The 21,763-nt window shown below is 43.8% G+C and overlaps 2 protein-coding genes across 2 annotated transcripts in view; one reads left to right on the forward strand and one right to left on the reverse strand.

Moving 5' to 3' along the window:
* Window positions 1-14,913, reverse strand: part of COL4A2 (collagen type IV alpha 2 chain) — a 164,089-nt gene extending 149,176 nt beyond the window's left edge. Inside the window, exons 1-3 of the mRNA XM_064143763.1 lie at window positions 14,744-14,913; window positions 14,248-14,351; window positions 14,051-14,111 (exon numbers count right to left, since the gene is read on the reverse strand). Coding sequence (XP_063999833.1) covers window positions 14,051-14,111; window positions 14,248-14,291 — 105 coding nt within the window. The 5' untranslated portion in view covers window positions 14,292-14,351; window positions 14,744-14,913. The remainder of the gene's footprint in view (window positions 1-14,050; window positions 14,112-14,247; window positions 14,352-14,743) is intronic.
* COL4A1 (collagen type IV alpha 1 chain) overlaps window positions 14,421-21,763 on the forward strand; it is a 149,164-nt gene continuing 141,821 nt past the window's right edge. The window contains exon 1 of the mRNA XM_064143765.1: window positions 14,421-15,078. Coding sequence (XP_063999835.1) covers window positions 15,016-15,078 — 63 coding nt within the window. The 5' untranslated portion in view covers window positions 14,421-15,015. The remainder of the gene's footprint in view (window positions 15,079-21,763) is intronic.

Below are 21,763 nucleotides of genomic sequence, written 5' to 3' on the forward strand. Positions count from 1 at the left end.
TGAAGTCCCAGTACCACGCTTCAGTGAAAAGAAATAATGCAACATTTGGCCATGTAAACTGAGTAGGACTGAATAGAAATAAGGAAGTTGTGCAATTTTCTTAGTTAAGCTAATGAAATGTTTGGTCCAGTTGTGACTGATCATTTCAAGTATGAATGGAAGAGGACTTGGAGAAAGGCCATACAGTCAAAGATTCAGAAAAAAGGCTTCTTTAGTGACACATTATTGATAACCTATGTAAGAAAGCAAGAACAGGAGTTTAAAGCAATTGTTTCACCAGATACCACTGTCATCAGCAATGGTGACAGACACCATGGACATGTTTTTTCCCAGCTCCATGGCAGGCCCTGTAATGCTCCAAAATGGGTTCAATGCAACAAGCTATGTATATTATATCTACATAATGAAAACTGCAATGCTGAACTCTTTCATCTACCTTGCAAAGGTAAAACAAAAGCTCAGAGAGATTTTAAAGCTAGATCCATGTGGTCTAACATCTGTGTTTGTTTATTTTAAGAGTAACCAACTACTGGAACAATTTAGCAAGGGCTGTGACAGACTCTGATATTGCAAAAACAAAAAACACAGATGGAAAGTTTCTCTAAAACCAGCACTGCCATTCAAAGATTAATTAAATTCAGGAAATTCTCACAGCCTACAGTATAAATATTAGTCTTGCTTTATACATTCCATGTTTTTCTTTACACCAATACACCACATGAACCAAGTGCACCCTGCCAAACTGAGTCTGTACTTCCAGCTGATGATACGCAAGGATGAGAGATAAAAGACTGAGCGATTTAGTGCTTTAAGTCTTACACAACAAAGTGTAATTGTGGTGGAGTGTCATAGGCCTGAAATGAATAAAATTTCCAGTTGTCTGCTCACAAGATCATCATTTAAGTCAATCCCCAGACATAACTTTACTGGTTGGTAACAAGTGTAGGTGACCAGTCTAGGGACAAATTCTGAACTCATTCTTCCAAGACCCCATTCAGAACTTCTAGTTTATAGTGAATAAAAACTGAACCTGCTTGTAATAAAGCATTTCTTGGCTTGGAGAGATATGACCTACAAAGCCAGGAAAGCCCAAAGATGTATTGAGTCACTTATTACTACCTGAGGGAGGCTTGGGGGAGCAGAACTTCAGTAACAATTAACATGAAACTCACTGTCAGCATATAGAGGCAGTGTTTCCATTAATTGTTACCCTGAACATTAAATTCAGTCAATCCTATTGTGCTCTGTGGCATCTCCCAGCAACCAACAGAAAAGGTCAAACGCTTGTGGCCTGATCCGAAGTATGCTAAGATTCACTGCAATCCCACTTTAAAAACAGGCTGAAAACATAGGACCTTTTGATAGCACCAACTTAAATCAGCTTTTCTGTTGAAGACAACATGCTGTTCTGCTTAAAAGCTGGTGACACAAAACGGCTCTCATAACGCTGCAGTTAATCATTACAAAACAGTTATGCCAGGAAAGTATTGTGTTCTTCAGCCTTACTGATTTAGATTCAAAGCAACTAGTCACATGTCCTCAATAATTAGGCAGATTCTATAAGGTAATATACCAAGATCTCACACTGCTAAGTCTTTACAAAGCATACTGAACATATTCTTTGGAAACACGGGATCTTTTGAGGCATGTCTAACGCAGCACGTAGCAATGCAGCACAGAGATTAAAAAAAACAAGTTTCAACAACCCACCTTGGGGTATTGTATCTGGCCTGAGTAACACAGGTTGTAGTATATTTGTAAAACCTGCGAGAGGAACTCATTAGGAAAATTCTAGCTGCAGAAACGCAGGGCCTACTGACAGCAACTTTTATCTTGGCAAGGTAGCCAGCTCAGTAACCTGTAACGATGGAAATCAGCAGGCAACAGCATGCTGCTGTGAGTGTGGAAGGATGTAACATTTCTTTCCCTGTTGTTTTCAAAGCTGAGAGGTGTTACAGATAATGTAATGCAACTGCAGCACAGATGTGTGCACTGAATGCCAAAGAGGAGAAAACAGTTAACACCCTGCTTATACACTAATAGGGAAAAGGAGCTTATTCTCCCCTACATACTTGGTCAGGCAATGAACACCTCCATCACATGGCTTGGGCCATGGCTTAGCTGCACCGTGGCTGCAGGAGGACCAGCACCACAGGGATGGACAGGCAGCAAGTCCTGACTTGCTCCCACTTGCTAGTTAGTCAGCTACAGCTCTCATGTTTGGATTATGCTTTAAGACAGTCTGTGTGGCTCTGCTGCTGCAAATGCTTATAGACAATTTGATATTTATGCTTGAAGGAGGAGAGCTGCATGGGTCTACAGCAACCAACATTTCCAGGTCTCTCACAAGCTCAGTTAGAAGCTCTGTCCTGCAGCTGGACCCCTTAGGGAACTGCTCTCTGCTTTTGCTTGTGAAATGCTGGAGCTTCTTCTTCCCTCTGGTCTCTAAGTTTGGTATTCGTCTTGCTGCTTTTGGACATGCAGAGATTTTAGGAACAGATGATCAGATCAAAAGGTCAGAAGTGTTTCCTGCTTGTCCTCTGGAGCACAGCCTTTCTGTACATTGCTTGTTTGAAAGATGGAAGGGACAGCTGATGTTACTAAGGAAAGGCTAGTTAGACTATCTAAAATTACATTCAGCTCTGAAGTGCCAGAAAAAAAGACAGACATTTCTTCAAGCTATGGCAACAATTTGTTGGTCTTCCACCCAAAAAAAAACCCAAAACCACAAACCAAAACAACAACAACAAAACCCCCCCAAAAATACACAAACAAGCAACAACCTTGCATAAAATTTTATTTCAATCCACCATTTTCCCATGTCCTTTTGTAGGAAAATGGACACTAGGCAAACTTCAAAGTAGGAAGACACAGTAGAAATTCTGAGATTGAAGACCAAGATTTCTGCAGCTGAAACAACCTCAGGGCAATCAGACCACAAAGACACGACAGAGTGACCCCAGGCCTAGCTTCTCAGCTACTGGGGAACAGGACTTTCCTCAAAGAAAAAGTAAATTTATGCTTATGGAAAAGCTGCTAACTGGGGTGGATCTTGAGACAGGAGTTGAACAGTCATAGGACAGTCCTTGTTCCTGTTTAAATAAAAAAAACCCTGTTTCTTCTGTATGTACATACATGGGTTTGGGGATTTGACATATGTGCATAGACAGCTGGATTGCCATGTGGCTGCCCATTGCCTGCAGGCACCACTGCAGTCTCTTTGCTGACTATGTCTGCAGGGTAAGTAGTGAAACTACTTGGCACATGCATTTTCATATGCCTTTAAAGCTTGTCCTTCTCAGGAGATAATCTCCCCAAATTAATCATGCTAATCTATGACGTTATCTGTGCTTGTCTTAATGGAACATTTTTGTTACAGCCTAATGAAAGATTGGTAACCTTCAGGCTAAGAGTACATGGCCAGGTTAGATCTGTCTATTTCTCGCTCCTAACAAATGATGGCTGTACTTCAGTTCCTCTTTCTTTGTTTACACATGTTACTGGCTTTATGGAAGACACTGAATGATACATGACTACATGGAAATCATTAAATGAAAACCAAGTACCTTGACAAAATAGTAAAAATGACATCACCCCTAATTTGAGATGGCACACTTGCAGTGAAGCAGCTGACGAGCCTGGAGTCCACCTCATGGAAACTCAATTTTATACAGAAGTTGTTCTCAACATGCCAGCACAATTATTTCTGACTGTCAGTGATTTGGTTATAGTACCTGCTGCATGTTTTTCCTTGGGGAAAAAAAACAACAGACCACTTGGTTCAAAGCATGAAGCCCTGCATACCTGTTAAGCAGTGCAGGATCATGCAAGCATGTTGCTGTAGGGCTCACAAGGATTCCTCACCCAGACAAACTCAAGACTACAGTCCCATTCTTCAAAGTGATTTATGATCCAGTCTCAGGCTACCTCACTAATCATCCATCTACTCAATGATGACCCTATGCAGTACTGTGTCCCTAGGGAACAATAGGCGAGAGTTGTGAAAGCAGAGGTAACATTTTCTTGATGTTCTCTATCTACAGCATGATATTCTCCAGCTACAGAGCACGTCTTATCAAGAACAGACACCATTTTATCTCCTTGAAGGCACAAACAGGATTATTCTGAACTAATAACAAGAAAGTAGAATGGTTCTTCTCTTGCACAGAAAAATGATCAGATCACCATGGGTCAGATCATGTATCAGACAGATACTGTAAGATGTTTGGATCTTAATTTCATGACATAAATTCACAAAAGGAAATCAATGTTAATGAGAAAGAAGATTTTATCCAGATTGTTCCCTAGCTCACTGGCCATAGAAATTTATTTAAATAATCCCTTGAAAGGGATAGTTTGATGTATGGAAATAGTACTGTATTAAGTCTATTAACTCATCAGAAATGGGTACTGATCTCCTTAGTCACTGGATCACTGAAAGAATGGAGTTCCAGGAGGTCCTCTCCCTACTCCCTGTGACTGGGGAAAAAGCTGAACAGACAATCTTATAGAAGGCTTCCCCTGCCCCATCATTTAAGCAATATTAATAACTTCATAAATAAGGCAAAAAGGCTGTGATGCACTGAAGGAATGAAAACTGCTGCCACAGGAAAGGTCTAGAATAGGAAAGCAAGAAAGATCTGGAAGCTGACACTGTGTGACTGACAACTGATAAATCCCAATTACCAGAAAATGAGGGCAATTAAAACCCTACCTTCTAATACTCACCTATCATTGACTAAAAGCATCGTTTTTGCCATTCCACTCATCTGACCACTCCATGTAGATCTCTCGCAGAAATAGGCAACTGAAGGAGGTGCACTGCAGTGTTTGTAACTCTCCAAAAATAGAGTGCAGTTCAGGAGTGCAGCAAAATGCACCAGAAAACAAGCACATAGCCAACTGCTACAAACTCTAGACACTACCCTTGCCTTGGGAAGCACTGTTTTTCCTAACATTTAAGCATGACAAAGATGATTAGTGGAATGACAAAAGCATGTCACTTCGATGCCTCTGCCACTGCAATTTGATTTGTGGCCTGTTTCCATTTACATCTATTTGCATGCTTATTCTTGCCCCTTATTTTACTCACATAATGTAGATACTAACAAATAGGGCACGATGCTGCCACAGAACAAGACATAAAGCTTAAAACAAAGCTGTCAGGATGAATTTTGGATTTCCTTGGCACAAATTTCCTATTTGAGTGGGTGATACTGCAATACTAAGGCAAAGCAAGCTGCAAGTATTCAAACTGCTGACATTTTCTGCAACTCACTGTAAAACAATGAAGTTCTATTTCATCCCTGCTTAGGACTAACAATACACTGATGCATGTGAGAAATAAGCACGGGCCCTGATTTCCAGGCAGTTAATCTGTCACAGCCTGAGGCATGCATGCTCCATATCTACATTAATGTGTCAAGTAGGCCTGTGCCCCACAACTTGACCATCTGTACCATTTCACTGTCAGAAAGGTCCCATGCTTCCCTGCTGCTTGTGCGAAGATGCTTGCACTCGCTTTGCTTTAGCAAAGACCTTTTTTGGCACGGTGCAGAAGTCAGCGTAACGTATGGAACACAGGCAGTCTCCAAGAGGCCATCCTGGTTTGGAACCGATGGAGGCTCTTTACTGTTTCAGACAGGAACAGCCCTTGCCAACTGGCCACAAGAAGAAAGAACACACCTGGGACTCTGCGGTTTAATGCAAGGGACATAGGCAAAGAGAAAGCAGCCCATGGGCATTACTGACTGAAGAGATGACATGTGCTGGCTATCTCACGGGCACCTACGGAGGACAGAAGATTTGGGCAACTTTATCAGCTATGCCTTTACACCTATTCTTACTACACACCTGCTGAGCACCTGGAGGAAACCCAGCTTCAGCCCCATACTGCAGGGGAAATGCCTGAACTTCCCTGGTCACTTCCTTCTTCCAGCCAGGGTCACTAAGCTTTTCCAAGTGTCATGCAGAGAGGTTTGGGTCCCTTCCAGCAGACTGTTCCCCCGGCGGCCGTCTCGGGGAGATATGCAGGCTTCCCATGCTCCGCGGCCCCAGCGGCTATTCCCAGCCCTGCGCTGCAGCGGCATTCCTTTCTGCCCACTCCCTTCGTCACGGCTCACACCAGGACATACTGGCAGCCCTGACAAGCAGTTCCACTCTCGTCCCGCACTTGGTCCCTGAGGTCTTTGCACATGTGTTCAGAGTGCTGTGAGACTTGGACCAGGTGGCCAAACACCAGTTATAGGGAGTCAGTGAGGCTGCAGCTCAAACGTAAAAACGCCATTCTTCATCTGTTTACAGCATGCCCAGGGATTGCACAGGCAGAGCATTAGGAGCCAACCCTGCTGATAATGAGGTGCACATGAGCAAGACACGGAAAGCCTGCTAAACTTCCCTACTTTTGTGTCCCTGCCCTAAGAAACGACTCTGCTCCTCATGGCGGCAAGGCACAAGAAGCGTGAGCAAGATGTGGCAACAGAGACTCACAAGCCAATTGCTGATTTGCACAGACACTTTTCCTTATTCTTTTTTTCTTTCATTTTATCCCAGATGAAAAGCAGGCTTGTTTCAAAGCCTGTATTGATGCAGGAGACCAGGGCACGCAGTGAGGAGGTCAGCTTCCAGCTGAGCCAGGAGCTGCAGCCTTCTAAGGAGGTGCAGACGGGCAGCTGTGCTGTTCTGTTTGCTGCATAGGGCACTGCCAGCCAGGATGCAGGCTCCAGGAGCCACTAACAGCTGGCACTCAAGCTCCAGGAGCCACCAATGACTGGTATACAAGCTTCACGAACCAGATCAGGACTAAGCACTCACCAGCCCAGAGCTGAACTGGGGATAAGGCTTAAATCTGAAAAAAAAAAAAAACCAAACCAAAAAAAGACCCAAACCAGCAAACCCTCCCATGTTTGCAGGACAGGACAAATGGAAGGGTTTGTGATGTGTCCAAAATATTCCACTTTGCCTGACATCTTCTTTTTGTCCATAGTCTGATTACACAGTTGGAAGGTAATTTTGATCAGCAAAGAACATTTAAAAGGCTGGAAATAAAGGATACCTATAGTTGGAATAAAGAATTTATTACTTGGCTCCCTCAGCCAATGGTGTGAGTAGTTGTAGGCATAATTTGTAGCTAAGATATGCCAAAAATAAGCCAAGCCCTATTTACTTGAAAGATCTTTATGCACTTCAGAAAGTTACTTTAAAATAAAGGTTGGGATCATTTATGGATAAATAGGGATGCTTGAAATATCCCAGTACATATGCATCCTTGGTAACCAACCTGATCTAGATGTTCTTCTGATCTCACATCTAAAATAAAATTAGAGCTAATTGGTAAGTTTATGTTGAAATGTATTTTCATTTTTGATAAGGAGTCCCTTTTTTTGAGGAACATCTGCTCTACAAGGAGAAAAAAAAAGCCCAGTAACACCACCATTTCAATTCACACACTTAACTGAGGTCAATGTTGACATTTTTTCCTGGCTCTCCCAAAACTCACTGATTTCCCTAAAATTTCCATTGAATTTTAGACTTGCATGTCTGCTTTTCCAGAGTGCAAGGTTGCTGCCTCCCAGCCTCTATCCTCTCTGAATGGGCTACACTGGAGCCTGTCAGCTGCCTCTGCTGTTGGTAGCATCTCTTTGGACCCCGCTCCCCAGTTCCACCCCAGGGGAGCCCCAGGGCTGGCCAGCTGGGCACAGGGCCAGCTTCTGGTGCAGCTGTGCAGCTTTCCTTGCAGAAGGGTGCAAAATGAACTGCGTGGGGAAAAGGCCGTGAGAAGTGGGGCTTCCCCCTCAGCCCATCAGTGGTTTGGGGTCAGCTGTGCCTGTGTGTAGGCACAGGCTCCCCTGACCTCCACCTGCGGGCCAATATCCCAGCCAGGCCTTGGCTCATCCCCATTCCCATGGCCTTGATCAGCCCTCCAAGGCTGTGTCCAACACTAGTGATCAGTCCTGGAACTGCTGCATGCTGATGTTACAGGAGGACTAGGGTGCTGCTCATCTACCCACTACAACCTCTGCCTCCTGCCTCCCAGGAGCAATACACTGCACTGTTTTGGAGGAAACCATATCCACATCTTCTCTCATTCTCAGGTTGTGCAAACTGAAATGTGTGTTTGGAAAATGCAGTGGACTTGTGAAACACCACTAAACAGATGAAGAAGGTAAACTGCACTCCAAAATCATGATTCACTTGAAGTACATGGAAGTACTCAGGCAAACACAAGTTTGCTCATTAACTTTTCTGTGAGAGCTTTTTCCTTGCCACACATCATTTCTATGGTCTGAAAAAAGGAGCTGCCCTTGCATGGCTGTGATTCACATCAGCAGTTCAGCTTCCAAACAGACAAAAAAGGACACGTGACAATCAACAGTGCAGGGCCTTAGTCACTCAGAAATACTGACATGATAAAAATCTCAGTTTCACTGTGAGCTGAGTCAACTGCTATTGTCAAGTAGCTGCTGCCATGTAAAAAACCCAAACTGCTGACAAGTGTCAGGAAACACTGCAAATTTCACCGTGCATTTTGCTCCTTAGAAGCAAATGTGGTGTTGTGAACAGCACAAGGCATTAGTTTCCTAAGGGAGAAAAGGTTAGAGAAGATAAACAGCTTTCTTTGACAAGCAAAGATATCATAACTGTAAGCTACTAAATTAACTTTGAACTCTCCCTAGATCTTGGATGTCTTCAATCAGTAAAATACAATATAAAGAATGTATTTTCTTGACTAATTTTCCTTGACTAATTTCTGGCTTAAAAAATAAAAAGGAAAAAACCCCAAAGAATTAATAAATAGCCTGGTCTCAGAAATTCATTGCTGCAATAAGGAAAAAAAAAGGATCCTCCAATACTAACTGTGCTCTGAACTACTGAATTAAAACATTTATAACAAATGTGTTTGCTTATAGTATAATAGATTGTCTGTATTTCATTTAAGTGTGCTGCACATACTGAGAGCAATTCAATTTGCCCAATTAGTGAATTTTAAGATTGATTTCAGAGGCATGTTTCATCTTATGATATTAGTTGGTTTTTGTGACTCTTGATGTAAAAATGTTAGCCTGAATTTTTAACTTTTTTTTAAGGCTTAATTTAATTCTGAAACTTCCTATGCAGCTTCAGTTGAAAATTAAGCTGGAAAAAAAAAAAATCCATCCCACAGAAAAGAAAAAGGGAGCCATCATCTTTTTGTTGTGCTCCTTGGAATTAGTTGTGTTAGCCACACTCAATACTGACGATGTAACCTCTGCCACTTCCTTTCAGTGCCTTGAATCTACTCTGTTAAAAACTGATGCCCAAGGCCTGGCCTTCACTGTGTGCAGAATTTGGTAGTAAGGATATGAATAAGCCACAATGCATTTGGATAAGACAAAACTGTTTGGACTTATATATCGCTTTTTCTGCAAAACTTAAAACATACATGGTAGGTTTAGTACCATACTGCATAAAGGTTTCCTGTGGTACAATTACTACACAATAAACCCCAGATGTGCAACTTTTAAAAGCTCAAGGAACAGCAGTGTTGAATTTTTGAAACCACCTTTGTCACTGTCAGAGCAAGGTGACAAAAATAACACGATAATTTTATTACACAATAGCTTACCTTGTCAGTATCAACATTTTAACCTCTGAGAAATACATTTTAAACTGACAGAAGTCTGTCTTTTCTCCAACCAAATGCAGCATGATTATATGATATGCCATTTAATAACTCTAAATATGGTATGCCATTTAATAATTCTAAAACCCAGAATGATACCAAATATATTATAGTAGGCATGCATTGTGCATACTTCTGATCTAGTCATCAAAACAAAATGAAACCAACCAACCAACCAAAAGTAAAGATTCTGTATGTGGCTTCTGACTGAGAAACTAAAGAACACGAATGTGTATGTGAATCTCCTTCTTCACACCAACTCCAGAGTAATACACTTTTAGTGCAACCTGTCTTTGAATGAATAACTTGAATCAGGGTTAGGATATGACTGCATATATGGTCTTTCCAAGTTAATCAACACAGAGATGGAAGAAATGTCTCTTAATATTACTAGAAATAATAAAGAATTAATTTAAAAATCAGCATAAATATTGGTTTCATACGCAAGGCAGTGAAAAAGAATTTCAAGGAAAAGTTTGAGGAGTAACAATGGAAAGAGGAATTTAGAGAAACACTCTAACTGGAACAGACAGTATACAGTAAATAAGGGGCAGAAAAAAGGAATTTAAAGCTATGGACCATGACTGCATTTCCAGGTATGCAATACTTGCAGTGAGTGTTTTAGTCTGCCTGACATCATATGATACTGAGAGATGAAATCCTGGCTCTGTTAGAAGGAAAAAAATAAAATTTCAGCAGCCATCCTTCTGTTCACTTGCAGCATGATGCAAACTGTGACCCTCATCATGGAAACAGCATGGCCAGATCAAGGCATGGCTGTTGGTCTTGACAAAACTGAGTGGTTTTGCTTGACGTAACTGCTTAGAGGCCACCTCTGTCACTCAGGACTTATCATAGTTCTTTACTGGAGTTGCCCCTTCTTCACAGCTCCATGACTGAACACAAGTAAGAGTCCTCTCTGAACTACACAATAATTCTTTCAAGGTTCAAAGAAATTTTGAATGACGTGATCAGATATGTTGGGAGACTCCCCAAAATGCTGGGGTTTTTTTGCAAGATATCATTATTGTGCTCAATTTTCCTAAGGAATGCCACTCTTACTCAAAGATGAAACAAACTGTACACTTATTTAAACCAACATCAATAAGCCATGTCTGCCAGTGTGGAAATGAAGTTGCTGTAGAAATAAGACTGCAACATCTGTTTTGGGGAGCATCTCCTAGACAGAGCTATCTCTGAAGCAGAGCACAGATAGAGAGTCTGGTATGTCCAACAAAGAGATGGACTCCCTTCACTTTACACACAGTAAGTAATGTGACAGGAGAAATCAACACATCAGATTGACAACTCATTCCTAAATCACCTGGGCAGTACATATGGAAAGGATCACCTTTTGCACACTGTCATACATTCATAGTGGACACGCCCAGCTGGATGGGCTGAGAGATTACTCCACTTTGGCTTCTTCCAGTTTGGGTTAACATAAAAAGTCCTCCTGTTTCAACCACACGAAAGTTTACAGATGAAATAAACCAGGACACACCTGGGAGAACTTGGATGTAAGAGAGCCATGGAGCATTGACACATTTTAACTTAGAGCAGTAACTGAGGCTTTTATGTCAGCAATCCAATTTCACTACGAAGTTGACAGAAGTACACTGTAACATTGGTTTTAGCCTTAAGGATTATTGCTTCTCCCACTTCCGATGCCATTTGCCCTAATATAACCCCTTATGATGTTACAGAAGTCAAGAGAATTTTATCTCATGCAGCACTTCAATGCTATTTTATTTTTTAATAAATCTCTTTTTATATGTTCTCCTTTAAAATGTCAGTTGTGATCTGTCACTTCTAGTTATTTTTGCAAATGTTATTTTAACTTATTCTCTCTCAATTTTGTTTCTTTAATCTGACAGCCATTCCCTTCTTTTCTGGGATTCCATTGCTCCCTCCCAAATATAGCCTGAAAGAAAAAAGTAAGTTTCAAATAATCAAATGTTACAAAACTACTTAAGGAGAAGTGTGATTTGGGAAAGTCAAAACTGAAAGAGTGAGGACAAATCTGCAAACTTGCTAAACTTCAGGTAGTTAACAGAATTTCATTTAAGCCACATGAGCTCTTAAATCTATAGTTTAGAGTACCATAATTACTTGAGGCCTGTAACATCACCAGCAAGTGTATGCCAAAGAGTGCTAAAGATAACTGGGGCTTGATCCACTCCACTTGGCTGTCTCTCCTAGTACTTCCATTCAGGGACTCCTCTTTCTTAGTTCTCTTCAAGCCTGCAATTGGCATCCTCTTCTCTTGCCAAAGGACATCATATCTTCTTCCCAAGTCCTCAGATACCCTAAACATCCTCCTTCTTTTTCATCCTCTCATTTCTTTCTCTATTGAGAAACATCTGTCTCCCTAACAGCTAGCAGTAGCCTGCCAAAGATAGCCAGTCAAATACTCTGAGTTCCCCTCTTTCCCACTTTTCTCCTCAGTCTCATTCAAGTTTCTTTCTAGGTGCAACTTCACTCATTCAACAACACTTATCTCCAGCAGCTGTAACTCATTCACATATATACCGCTCTCAAACTCAGCATCTCTGCTTGCCTCACTACAGGCAGAACAATGACTTTTAGGATCTGGTCCCACAGACTTTAATAACTCACAGTATTATTTTTTTAATCCATGCTAATAAAACACTTCATAACTGTCACACAATAATCTGTGTAACAAATAGTAGAAGATTCAATGTGACAAACAGGATTGCAATACAAAGAATATGACTTCCAGCAAGTCACCTGCAACTACTCGGATGCTGCTGCTTCCCACACATGGCCTACTTTGTCAGCTCACAAACACGCTCAGAGCTGTCACTGCAAGAAGCAAGCCCATCCATCCTTCCAGCCCCAGCTGCCATGCCAGCCCAGGTTTCTATGAATATAAGTAGTGATCTGACATAGGCTAAAGTTAGCTCTCACTCTTCTCTTTTAGGGAACTGATTAGTTTAGATAAATGTTTGGTCCACCACACAACCACAGAAAGACCTATGCTAGCCATGCAAAGGGAACAGCACATGGGTAGAAAATGAGGTAAACATTCTGGTGGCAATGCAGCTCTAATTTTTCATGGAAACATGACTAAAGTTCCTCAGTCACATTCACTGAGGTGTTTAATCTCCTATGCAGCCACCACCTTAGGAACTGTTAAGGGAATGAGACCTCCAAGCAGGCCAACTTATTCTTCCATAACACTCTAGGAAAGCAAGCATATGGAGTTGCAAGCATCCATGACCACACCGCAGGCGCTAACTGAGGCACCTCAGTTAATACCTCTTCAGTATACTTCTATGTTAATGACGCAGCCTGCAGTCTACAAGCAAGAACACGGAGGAGAATATATTAACTCATGTCATAGCTAAAGCTCAGCTATCATGCTACATACACTACAGCACAACTTCATGTAAAGTCATACCACAAATGCCATATTTTTATACCAGCTGATCCCAATAATTAAATTATTTGGCCAAATACACTTGTATTATCACCAGACTTCTCTGCTTTTACTAGTGTGAGGTAATACTATAATGCATTTAGGGTGACTCAGCAGAATATCTCTATCAAAACTTGGCAAAGCAGAATGTGGCACTCGAGGTCCTCACTCACTTTCCTTCTCATGGGATCGTAGGGCCCCTGCCTGTCACCTGTTGCTCAGCCACACAGACTGGTGGACAATCTCTGTGCCGCCTGCAGCCTAAGTGCTAAATCACCATGTCACAATACCTGCTGCAGTAACCCTAGTATTTCCTAGTCCTCAATATATGATGCCATCTCATCACAAAGATGTAACCACGCCAGATATCTTATAAGGAATGCAAAGTCATAAAAAGAGGTGATAGTTCCAGAAAGAAGGATTAAAATTTAAGTAGGGAAGCTATTGAAAAAATGCAATCAAGGTCACATACGACCACAGAGCCTTACTCACACTTAGTGGCTGACAAATGCAGCCACAAGTCATGGTTTCAACTTCTCAGTCCTCAGATGAGGTGTGTACTTATCTGAAGATACGTCACCTGCAGGTCGACTTCTCCATAGTACTCTTTGCTATCTACAGCACTGCACTTTTTGTGCTTTTCTTACGAAAATGAAGAAGCTGTGGAGCTTGCTTTGCTGTTAACAAACTACCCACTCTGAAATTAAAGTAACAGTGGAGTACTTCAAACAACCTGACACTGAAACTTGGCACTTCTCTGCTAAACACCGGGTTTTTTGGAAGGTGTTAATCTGCAAGGCTTACAGAGACGATTCGTTGGTTATTTCTTTCAACTGCACGATAGATAAGCCATTTGTAAAAGGAAAATGCAGTTCCTCACTTTCTGGTACCAAGGAAACTACTTTTTCCTCCTTTCCTCAGTAAAAGTCTTAAGACACTTTACTTACAGCATCCACTTTGACGGCTGACAGCATAACCTCCATCAGGATCAGCAGAAGCCCCAGATCCCTGCAGGGAAGGTGAATAAACACGACATTGTTTTAAGATAGCACAAAACAGGCACGGGATAAAACTCTGCAGTTCAAGGTGACAATACGACTTTAAAAGAGTCCTTTCCAAAAGCCTACCGAGAGGAATTACTTACTGACAAACAAAACTACGTGCACCGGGAAGCTGCGAGATGTCCATTTTCGCTCCTTCCCTGCCTGGGGGCTCGGCTCAGGACTCCCTCCGGCCGAACGGCCGCCCCTGGAAAAGCAGAGAAGAGCCCACATATAACGCAGGTCCCCCCGGGGGAGGTGTCCGGGCTCGGCGGCGCTGCTGCCGGGGCAGGGAGCGGCCCACCATCCGGCTCGATCCGAGCCGGGGCGAAGCGGAGCGAGTGTCACGCCGCGCCCCGCGCCGCGCAGAAAGCGGAGTCCCGCCGCCAGGCAGTCACCGGACCCCGATGGGCCGGGCAGAGCCAACGCGCCCAGCCCCTGCCCCGGCCCCTTCCGCCACCCGACCCCCAAGCCCGCTCCGCTCCGCACCGTTGCGCGCCGTGCCCTCCTGGGCGACAGCGGCACTGTAGGGCGAGGAAGGGGAGCGTCCCCGCCTACACCCCCCGTCTCTGCTCCCGCAGCCGCTGACCCGTAACCCACCCTCAAAGGAGAGGAGGAGCAGGAGAAACTGTGACCGCGAGCGGGCGAGGTTGCGCCCTCTCAGGGTCCCCGCCCGGAGGGAGGAGAGGGGGCTGCCACCGCCCATCTGTTACGGCGCGACGAGTCCCTCGCCCCCGAGCCATTGCAGGCGCCGCGGCCGCCAACGGAGGGGAGGTGCGCATGTGGGGCTGGTCCCGCAAAGCCCCACTTTAAGCCGCAGGCGCCCTGCCAGCCAGGGACCGACGGCGCGGTGCGTTGCGCTGCGCGGCAGCATGCGGCTCTGGCTGGGCTTCGGGCTGCTGCTGAGCGCCGAGCTCAGCGCCGTGTCTGCCGCGGTGAGTATGCGGGGGACGGCTCTCCCGAGTTGCGGGATGGGGAGCTCACGGGGATAGAACCAGGGTCGAGATGGGGTGGGACGGGGTGCCCATGTGGAGTGGGGCAATGAGCCCTCACCGCTACCGCCAGCCTCCACCTGGATTGTGCGGGCCTCTGTTCTCGAAAAGGTGGACCAGCCAGGTGGGCTTGGCGGGGGATGCCTAGCTGCTGCGGAGGCTGCGCCCGCTCGCCGGCCCTCCGCGGGCTCGGAGCGGGGCAGTCGGCACGACACGGCAGCCTCACGGGCTGGTGGAGCGGTCCGGGCAAGCACCGCGGGACGGGCCCCGAGGGGCTCTCGCCTTCCCACTACTCGGCAAGGAACGGCACTTGCCTGGAAGGGAATATAAAAGGCTCATCAAGTCGGGACTTACACGTTGTGTTTCTACGGTAAACGTATGAAGGCGAAATAAAGGAGAGAAAATAAAGAAGTGGCTGGCTGCTTGGGCTCAGAAGTGCTGTGCTCGCTGCCTTTGACCTCCGCGATGGGCAGTAAACTGGAGACCAGAAAGTATCTTGATGTTAATGGTTAAAGTTTAGTTTTGGCACCTTTAGCGGTGGAACCAGATTGAGCCACAGACATTTAAAATCGAAAGTATGCAAGTAGTCTGAAAGTTTTGCTCAGGGAGCTAATTTTATCACTGAGCTATTAGCTATCCGCTGTCCTTAAGTTAAAGGACTCTCTCCCGGCGTTCCTGAAGTATTTGTGCTGTTCCTTCTGTACCGCTAAGTAATGGGCAGTTAGTTGTTTGAAAGAGGTGTCTTTCTTGTGTTTGATGAGTTTGATGCTGTAGTAATGAAGCTCAGGTGTGGAGAAAACCCCTAAGTAGGCATGGGCAGATGGATTTTTGTCATGCTTCTTGCTGTAGTGTAAGGTATTGTACTAGTGTTTTAATGAGTGAAGCAAATACTGGAAAGAGTTATTTACATTATTTTCTGCAGTTACAGATGAAGCTAAGTTCTATAATGAATTATGCTCTGTGACCATGGGGATGCTTGAATCAGCTGAAGTAAGAAGCTTACCTGTTGCTCCTAGACTTAGATAGTATCTGGCTTACTGTGATTGTAGTAAATGACTTGCAATGCACCTCTTATGCCAAGTGATGGGTGAATTGCCTTAACCTGACTAAACTGTGTGCCTTTCAGGATATGTTTTTATTAATTAAAGTCTTTTGAAGTACGTTATTTGCTTTTGAGTTCTGAATTTGGTATCCTGAGAGATGTAAATACTTGTCTGTGAAACATGTTCCTGTGAAGTCATGGAGTAAACCATGCCATGTCAATCAAAGACAGAAAACTGCATAGAGAAAATGTACTTATTGGAAGAAGATACAAACTTTAATATCATTTAGACAATTTCAAGTCTTCTAAAGAAACTCTGAAGAGGCTTTATTTTACAAGTGTCCTATGTATGCTTGATAAGTTGTTTTATTAAAATCAGAATTCCTTAAAATGCAATCTGGAGCTGTTACATTATTAAGTTATCCCCATAAATAACTGCTCTTTCTATGCTGTGCTGTCTGCAGATTGACAGTTCCTCATCAGCATCACCAGGAAACACAACTGTGCTGTGGGAGCTGAGCTCCTTGTAGCTTTGTTGCTTTAGATAAACTTTCACCCATACATGGGTGGCCTTCCAGTCAGTTCAGTTCTGTTGGCATTATCCCTGGCTCCCTGTTGTTGCCTGTCACTAGCAACTATCCAAACAGCTATGGAGACTGCTGCTGGTCAGCAGCATATGAGTCATTGAGTAGTGGTTGAGGGGTTTCTCTTTGGAGGTCCTTGAGACCGGTTGGTGCTGTTAAGTAATTGTGGCTGGCTGGTGTGATCCACTGTACACCTAGGCAAGACTTTAGCTTTTGGAGAGCTGGCAGAGCTGGACCAGTGCTTGCATTGTCTTCAGATGAACATGTTCCTACTGTTTACCTTCAAAGTAGTTGTTTTAGCAGAGGACTGCAGGGTGGATGGGATTGTATGCAGTACTGATTGTGATAGGCTGAATGGAACAATCACTTCTTCCCGAGAGGGAAGAACAAAAGTCCAGGCTGGTTCTTTCCTGGCCCAAAATAGCATATATTAGCCTTTTTTTTAAAAAAAAAAAAAAAAACAGCAAAAAAAAAAAAACAACAAGAACAACCCCAAACAAACAAAAAACCGAACTTAAAGTCATATATATGCAGCCAGTCAGACCATGTTCTTAATTGCCCTGTAACCTTCGTCATGTTGCCACTCTGGATAGCACTTTGGAGATCATCTAGTCCAACCACTTGCTCAGAGCTGGGCAAGCTGCAGCAGACTACCTGGGGCCAAGTCCATCCAAGTTTGAATATATTCAAGGGTGGAGACTCCTCAACTTCACTTGCAAACCTGTGCCAGTGAGTGGTCACCCTCACAGGAAGAAGTGTCTTTGTAAGTGGGTCATGATTGTGGAGGGGTGATTAAGTGAGGCTTTAGGCTGTGCCTGCAAATGTCACAGAAGCAGCTTGTGCTCTGTTGGTGGTGGTCATTCTACAGTGTAACAAGGCTGGAACAGTGATTTTTTTTTTTTTTTTTTTTATCATTGATGCATCCATGATTGAATACATACAAGGAGATTTGGAAGGATTACTCTCACACATTTGACATGGCAAAGCCAACCTTGAGCTACCAACTGTCAGGATCTTCAGTACAGAAAGGGGAGCTGCTCCCTTGCAGCTCCCACAAGTTGTAATATGGCACTATAAAATGTATCCAAATGTGGCACTGAAAGCTCAGCAGTGCTTATGTTGACCAGTGATAATTAAAATATTAATTATTGCCAATGTGGGCTTTTATACTGCTCTGTGTTCATCTTAGGAGATTCAAATTACAAAGAGAACAAGAGTGGAAGAAAAGGTAATAGATTAAGATGTTTCCAGGTCAGGCTGAGAGACTGCTCCCACGAGACCATTACAGGAGAAGCTTGTTTTGATGGATGTCTGCAGGGGCTCTCATTTCTGACACTTTTGAGGCTGCCATTTCCTTTAAAGAAAGTTTGTTTCCTAACATTTGTACTGCTTGGTTGAGAGATGACAATGCCATGGAAATCCTGGTTTCTTGTTTTGGTACCTTGTTGATGCTGCTGCAGCACCGGTCCCTCTGCTTTCAGTTAGAGAGTGAGATATTCCAGCTGCACTTGAGTCTTGAGGTGAATTGCCTTCTGCACAAATGGGCTGGCAGCTACACAGTGCTGGGGGAATGGAGGAGATGCCCTATCTGTCACTGCTCGGCGGTGGACTTAGCAGTCTCTCCAGGTCCCCAACCCATCTCTCTTTTCAGTTTTAGTGCTGGCAAAATGGGAGCAGGGCCAGAGCTGAGAGCAACTCCAGCTACTAGGGGAAGGCGGGCCAAAACAGTGATAAAAGCATGCATAATTTTTTCCACAAGGGCAATGCTGATTCCACTAGTGCTGTTTGAGAATGTGGAGGCAGCTGGGGATACACTGGTGGGAGGCCAGGAGGTTCCTGTCCCTGGGTAAGCCCCATCTGGGGAATGGTGCCTGGTCCATAGTTGGGCAGAGGCAGCTCTGCTGTATCACCTTCACACCTTTCTCATGTCACCCCTCCTATTTTTAAATTGTGTTTGGGGCTGCAGTCTGCCACGTGCAATCCTACACCAAAAGTGAAAAAAAAGAACCCTGCTTCCAACAAATCTGGATGAGTATTCTGGTCCTTTTGTGTTAAAACCATGGTTTACTGAGATGAAGTAGTACAAAACAGATAAATTGTGAGCAGATAAAAAACATGGGCTTTTGGCATGTGACTGAAGAAAAGTTGTATGACTGAGCCTGAATGATTGACACCACTTCACTTGGGTGTTCTAGTAGGAAAACAAGGCTGGGTCAGGCACATGTCTTCTGCAGTCATTTGCATCTAGAGATGCTACTGTCTTCAATGCTGGGAGATGTGTCCCCTAAGACCATTTAATATCCTTGTCCCTCCATGTCCTTAAGGACTTGTCCATACTGAGAGTGTGCCTAACAAAGCTGGCAGATTTTATTTCAGAATGGGGATATGGTCACTTCAGTTGAGCAAATGGGGCCAGGAGAGACACAAATGAATTCCAGTAAGGTAAGCGTGTTTTCCATAGAGTGCAAGAGGTCTCAATCCTGATGTGTAAGAACTTGGGCAAGGAAGGGAATAGACTGGCACGGCTGAATAGAGACCTGCTGGTCAAAATAAAGAGCTAAAGGGAACTGCATAGGCAGTGGAAGCAGGGCCAGGTAGCCTGGGAGGAGCAGAGGAACACTGCCCTGATATAGAGATAAGATCAGGAAGATCAAGGCATGGCTAGTGCTGAACCTGGCAAGGGATGCAAAGAATAGCGAAAAGAGCTTCTACAGGTGCTTCAACCAGCAAAGATAAAGAAAGCATTCCCCCTCTGAGGAGGGAGAATGGACAGCTGGTGACAACCGACAAGGAGAAGGCTGAGGTACTCGATAACTTCTTTGTCTGAGTTCACTGGAAATTTTGCTCTGTCTCCCTCCCAGGCTGATGGAGCACTAGGTGTGGACCAGCAAGGTCAAGTGCCTCCCACTGTAAGGGAAGATCAAGTTCAGAACCACCTGAGAAACCTGAACATACATGAATCTACCTGATGAGGTGCATCCCAGAGTTCTGAAATAGTTGTCTGATGCAGTTGCAAAGCCACTCAAGTCTTGGCAATCAGGTGAAGTCCCTGGAGACTTGAAGAAGGGAAACAGTCTGAAAGAATTGGGGGTGTTCAGTGTGGAGAAGAGATTGCTCCAGGAACATCTTCTAACTACATTTCAATGTCTGAAGGGGACCTACAGAAAAGCTGAGGAAGGAGTATTTAGAAGGGCTTGTAGCGATAGGATGAAGGGTAGTGGTTTTAAACTGGAGCAGGGTACATTTAAATTGGACATAAGGAGGGAGTTCTTTACAAGGAGAGTGGTAAAAATCTGGAACAGGTTGCCCAGGGATGTGGTTGAAGCCTTGCCCCTGTAGACATTCAAGACCCTGCATATCCTGATCTGGAGCTGGAGACGTCCCTGCTCACTGCAGGGCTGGTGGACAAGATGATCTTTGATGGTCTCTTCCAACCTGATGGAATCTCAAGAGTCACAGAGTCATAGCTCAAAGGCTTCAGAGAGAAATAGGAAATGAGTTTGCTTCCCCCTACCAGACAGTGGTGGGGTGTGGAAGGGTCTGAATAAGAGCAGTACAGAACTATGCTTTCCTCCTATTGGATCAAGATGGTTTGACATGAAGAGATATGAGATCTGGGATAGCTGAAGGTGCAGCACAGGGAGACATGAGAGGTTGGGCAGTCAGGTGGCCTTTGTTGGGTTGCCCATCCACCCACAGCAGCAGGGAGTCATGTGGTCAGTATGTATACAGAGCAAAATGCGTGGACACTTTGGAGATGAGGGGGCAGGCCTGGTGACTCCTTGCTCCCAAGGACATTTTCTTATCCCTGCTGTCCTTCTTGCTTGCTTCTCCTCTAACCACCTCTTTTACAGCACCGTAGTGCAGGGTGCTGGAGTCAAGAGAGAGTAGGCTGTTTTGGGAACATGTACTTAGTTGCTGCCAGCTGTGTTGGAGGACGTGGTCCCTGAGTCTCCCTGAGCAGTCACTCCTGACTCATCTCTGTGAACTGCGTTCCTGGAGCCAGTTGTTGAGTGTCAGCACACGCAAGTGCATTCCTGGACTGTCATCCCAAGTGGCCAGTTTTTACTTCTGAGACGCCTGCAGGACTACTGCAGTGTTTCACTGCAACTCATCTGCTCAGTGTATATAATCTTGGGTTATAATTAGGTTATATAGTTAGGTTATATTAGGTTATACAGGATACTGTCAGTTGCCTTGATCACATAGAGAAATGTAGGATAGCTGTTGCAGGCAGCTAGGACAATTGTTTAGAAATGTCAGAAGCCATCTCTAGGGATAGGCTTATGAATATTGTTCTTTTTATAGAACTAGACTAAACAAAGGAAGATTCAACAACCTCAGCATGAGAATAAATTGACTTACTTCATCAGTGTTTAGAAGTTACGTAGTGCTCCCTTCCCAGAATTTCCTTTGACTTTCCCATCATGAAGGCCTGTAACACCTTGCAGAATTTGGTCAAGGAGAAGAATTTGGCCATGAATGACCTCATTGGAATAGCAACCTGTGCCTTTTTAGTGATTAGTTGAAGGTATGAGATACTGCTGCATTTCAGTGGTATTTGTGGGAAGATACATTCTTGTGACTGTCTGGATTTATTCTTGGTGATTTTATAGATCACACCAGCTTGTGGCATTAGCTTCTCAAGAGTCTTTATATGGAAGTATCTTTAACAATGGAGAAGGAAAATACAGAACAAATTAAAAGGTAGTCAGTATGTGTCAATTGCTGTCATTATGCCACTCTAATATGAAGTGATTTCCAATAAAGAGAAAGGTGAAAATATTCTTCATAAAGAGTATAAATAAATAGTGCAGAAAGCCACCATCTGTTATTACTGCCTAGCATGGTCAAACAGATAAAGGATGACCAAAGAATTAATTAAAAGAAATCAAAATGACCCATGTCCTGCTTTAGCTTTACTTTTCTATATAGCATTGAGAAAAATATATTTATATAAGTAAGCAGATATGGATAAATGTTTCAAACCCTCCCAAAGTGA

Source organism: Pogoniulus pusillus, chromosome 5, assembly GCF_015220805.1.
Source record: "Pogoniulus pusillus isolate bPogPus1 chromosome 5, bPogPus1.pri, whole genome shotgun sequence".
Taxonomy (NCBI): Eukaryota; Metazoa; Chordata; class Aves; order Piciformes; family Lybiidae; genus Pogoniulus; species Pogoniulus pusillus.